The sequence below is a fragment of the Etheostoma spectabile genome, chromosome 17 (genome assembly GCF_008692095.1).
Source record: "Etheostoma spectabile isolate EspeVRDwgs_2016 chromosome 17, UIUC_Espe_1.0, whole genome shotgun sequence".
Classification (NCBI taxonomy): domain Eukaryota; kingdom Metazoa; phylum Chordata; class Actinopteri; order Perciformes; family Percidae; genus Etheostoma; species Etheostoma spectabile.
Window position 1 is genome coordinate 23,574,052 of NC_045749.1, and position 4,512 is coordinate 23,578,563.

The 4,512-nt window shown below is 39.9% G+C and overlaps 1 protein-coding gene across 1 annotated transcript in view; it reads left to right on the forward strand.

Moving 5' to 3' along the window:
* Positions 1 to 4,386, forward strand: part of si:ch211-250c4.3 (uncharacterized) — a 47,584-nt gene extending 43,198 nt beyond the window's left edge. The window contains exons 7-8 of the mRNA XM_032542007.1: positions 1,581 to 1,685; positions 2,368 to 4,386. Of these exons, the coding sequence (XP_032397898.1) occupies positions 1,581 to 1,677 (97 nt within the window). The 3' untranslated portion in view covers positions 1,678 to 1,685; positions 2,368 to 4,386. The remainder of the gene's footprint in view (positions 1 to 1,580; positions 1,686 to 2,367) is intronic.
* Positions 4,387 to 4,512: the final 126 nt, after the last annotated feature.

A 4,512-nucleotide genomic window follows, 5' to 3' on the forward strand; every position in this document is an offset into this window, starting at 1 on the left:
AGACTGGAATATGTCAACTTTTACTCAACACTATTTCAAAAACACTTCAATTTTTTTTAAGTTATATTTTTATTCCCTTTATTTGGACAGGACAGATGTAAGTATGTGTGAAAGGGGGAGCGACATGCGGCAAAGGGACCACAGGCCGGATTTGAACCCGGGCCCGCCGCGTCAAGGAGCAAGCCTCTGCACATGGGCATCCGTACAGACCACTGCGCTATCTGGATGCCCAAGACGCCCCAAAGTTAATGAAAGTAGAGATTTGTACTTGGCAAAGAGCGTCGTGTGGAATCAATCATGTTATTTTGGGGAATTAAAAAGAACATTGATATAGGACAACATGAGGACAACATGAGGACAACATGACGACAACATGACGACAATATGAGGGTTAATATGCTCAGTGCTCGACAAGGATTTTTCAGGTTTGCGCAAGTATCTGTTTTTAGTCATAACGTCATATGATCCACTAGTCTCCATAATAGTATCAATTTGGATCTCAATGGAGTTTTGAGACCCGTCCCTACTCAACAGGTGTACAGTACTTAGTTACAAAATGTACTTAGTTACATTCCACCACTGGGCCCTTCAGCCCCTCCCTCTGTCCTGACCGGGGCCAGACCAACGGGGGGGGGTGGGGTAGGGGGGTAGGCTGGTGAGTCAGGCCTGAGGTATGCCTAGAGGAGTTTACCTCAGCTCAAACCGTGGGTTTGAGCTGAGTCCTGGGGAGACGTGGATGCGGTCCAGGGTTCTTAAGAAACATCAGCAGCCCCCCCGCTGAGACAAGCACGCCGGCCCACTGCAGCGCTGCTCACAGTGGAGGAATGATGGGAAATATATCTTTCAACCTATAAACAAACTTTATTTACTGCACACTGTCAAACAACCATAGTTGCACATAACTCATGAAGTACATAAAGTACATAACTCCCCCTCAGTGGTGGAATGATACTTTCTTCTTCTACTTCGAGAAATATTCTACTTTTTACTCCACTACAATCCTCTGACAGCTTTAGTTACTAGTTACTTTACACATTTAGATTCCCGCACACAAAACACATGTAGTTTATAAAATACAAAGTTATACTAGAGATGAAACTAACCTGTTACTGTTTTGCTTGTTTCCAGTTTCTAAAATGGGAGTTTCTTTCTGCATTGAGTACTTTTCCTTTTAATACTTTAACTGCATTTTCCTTATGATACTTAACGTTTCCAATGCAGGACTTTTACTTGTAACAGATTATTTTCACAGGGTGGTATTTGTACTTTTACTCATGTATCCATAGAAAGAATCTAAACATTTCTTTCACCGCTGCTCACACAGGCATAAAATACAAGCAAAATAAATGAAAAGACATAAAACACGAGAGGACAGCCATACAATAAAACAATGAAATCAAAATGTCAACAGCTGGTGTCAAAGGCCAAGGAGAAGAGCGGGGTTTTAAGGAGGGATTTAATCATGATAAAGGATGGTTTCTGACACTCCCGTGCTGGGCTGCTGTGATGCACGCTGAAGGAGAGTCTCTGATGTCAAAAGGCCAGTACCTCCCATCATACCTGTCTCCTCCTCTGTGCAGGCCGGACCTGGAACCAGCAGATCCTGCTGCCAGAAACAGGAACTCCATGATTGCCTTGGGCCACCAGAGCAAATTGGACTTCCCCTGGCTGCAATAACCATCCAGGTAGGGCAGAATACTTTTCTTTTTACAGACAAAGAAAACTCCTGCACACTGTCGAACTTGCAACAAATATATCAAGTTAGATAATGGGCAACTTTTGGAGGGGACGGTTTTTCTGCAAAAATCAACTTCCACATGAAATCAGGCATAAATAAACAACATTGATTCACATATCCATCACTATAGAGCTTAAACTTCATTGCAACCACTCTGGAACTCTATATATAGTACGTATATTGTACCAGAGCAATCTGTATTAGATGGATGTTGATTTCTGTGTACTGATAGATAGAGCATTCATATTGAGGAATATTTCCCAAACCTGCTGGCACCTTCTCCTTCAATACATAAATATAAGAAAAGCAAAGCAAGCGTCCTCACAAAAAACCCGTTGTCGGGCATAACTTCCTACTTTTTGTGTTACATAACACTAAAATGTATAGGAAAATGTAAAAAAATCAACATCAGGTATATTGCTTATAAAACCCCAAACTATAATTCAAGTAGAAAAAGGATTTTAGAAGATTCAAGCTGCATCAGTGCATATATATATATATGTGTACATTTATCTTATCACGGACAAAATCTGGGAAAATGTCCTCATGTCATTTGGTCACTATATCTGCTAAACGCTGCTAAATTAGGAAATATTTCTAAACCCTGCCCTCCATCTTTGTCTCCACAGAGGAGGACGCCGTGACGATGGTGAGATGATTCAAGACTGGAAGAGAAACCATGAAGAAAAATGAGGGAATTAGGAAGAGAGAGAACAATGGTGGGAAAGGAAAGGACTCGGAGGAGGCAGCTGGTGCTGCATGAAAGTGAGAATGAGAGTAACATGTGAAACTCAATAACTGTTTATTGCAGGGTACATGGAAAATATAGGCAAAGTTCTCCTATAATGAAGAAGATGAGATTACTCCATGTCCAAAATGATCTCCACTGTGACATAATTACCTGCGTTACTTTCTCTGTTGATACTATTTACACTCCCGTAGGTTTCCATTAGGATGCTGCAACATTTGTAACAATCCAAGTGATGTTTCACAACTTTCCATTTTATATGATGTTGTAAATGTGTTGTAGACAAATCACACACTACTTTGTACAGTGTGTGTGTTGCATAACCAGCGTGCATTCAGAGATAATGTATATGAAGAGTGCAGGAGAAAAACCCTGCAGAGTTCCTGCTGATAGAAGGTTGTGGAGAAACATGTCTCTTTGCAATTGTCCAGCTTTTACTTACCTTCATTAAAGTACTCGTTTTGTGACAGGCTCAGATTAATATTTTAACTGTCTGACAACATTATGGAAAGGACTTCTAAGGAGGTCCACCTTTCTGTTAAAGAGTAAGATCCTTTTTTAAACATAAAAACACCTGCAAAATTAAGTTCAATAAACCCACCAGACTCCATGTAAATAAACAGTACTTTTAGCACCGTAAAATACACTTCATTCAAAGTCAACAGAAATGAAATAATACTATGAAGAGCTGTTTTGGATCGTCGTTACACTTTTCCAACCATCACAACTCTAGTTTAAGTTGAAATAAACACATAGTTTACTGATTTACATGTGAAAATAGGTCGGCTCTATGCACGCTAAAAGTATTGTTTATTTAAATGGAGTCTGGTGGGTTTAGCGCTAGGGACCTTAGAGCTGTTTATGGTTAAACAGAAAGGAAAAAGTAGGAAGGGAGTTTTTAAAAAGGTCTATTTCAGTAGGAATACTTTCCATAATGTTGTCAGACACTTAGAATATTAATCTGAGCCTTTCAGCGGCAAAAATAGAACTTTTTAGAGGACCAAATTGACGATGCACATTTTTTATTAGATTGTGTAGATAGACTCGGAAAGGGAGAGAGAGGGGATGACACGCAGGCCACCGGTCGGAATTGAACCCCGTGGCCCTAACCCGAGGGCTCAGCCTACATGGTTGCTTTGGGGGCGACCTCTAGCTCATTCGGGGGGGTGCGCCACTCTACTGAATGAGCTAGAAGTCGCCCCAAAAGTCATTTATTTGCCAATGTACAGACTCTACAGACTAACACATTGTTCTTAAAACATAGCATGAACCGTGGTTATTTCTGGTGTGTTGCAGACTGCTCTGCTTTCCCTTTTGTCTTTGGATGTTCGTAAATTAAAGTCAGAAACATTCAGGATGCATCTTTGCCTCAGTTCATCCCTAGAGGAACATTTTGCAACCATTGGCATCCACTTGTTTCTTTGCATTAACTTCATATGCAGTCGAGCTACCTCAGAAATTTGCCTAAGGTGCAGTCTGAACACACCTTTAAAGGCAACCCAGTTTTATATATGTAGCTGTCAGTTGGATTTTGGTAGTGCAGGGGTTTTCTGGATTTACATTTATTTCTTGGTGAACAGAGATGCAAAGACACAAACTGAACACCATTGAAAAGTTGCTATTTCTACTATTTTTTGTGCTGTAGGCTATAATAAATGTAATAACTCACTACTTGTATGATTCTCAGAAACCTCTATCATTGGCAGATTGCAGGATCACTTGTTCTTACCCACATCTGGTTTAGCAGTATGGACGGTGATAAAAAACCATAATCAAAAATAATCTTTTGAACGTTAAGTAGCAGCTGCTCTGTCGTTTAGGTACGGAAGAGGATTGGGGTCACACATGATTTGAGTTTTAAAATTTAAAGTCAGAATTGGGAGAATAAGTCAGACTTCTGACTTTACTTTTTTTTTGTATTTTCAAGTATTTTATAAAAAGTAAATCAGAAATTCAGAGACTCTGACTTGAATCTCAGAATTCAGGCTTTTTTTCAAAATTTGGTTTTGAACAAATCTTAAATTTC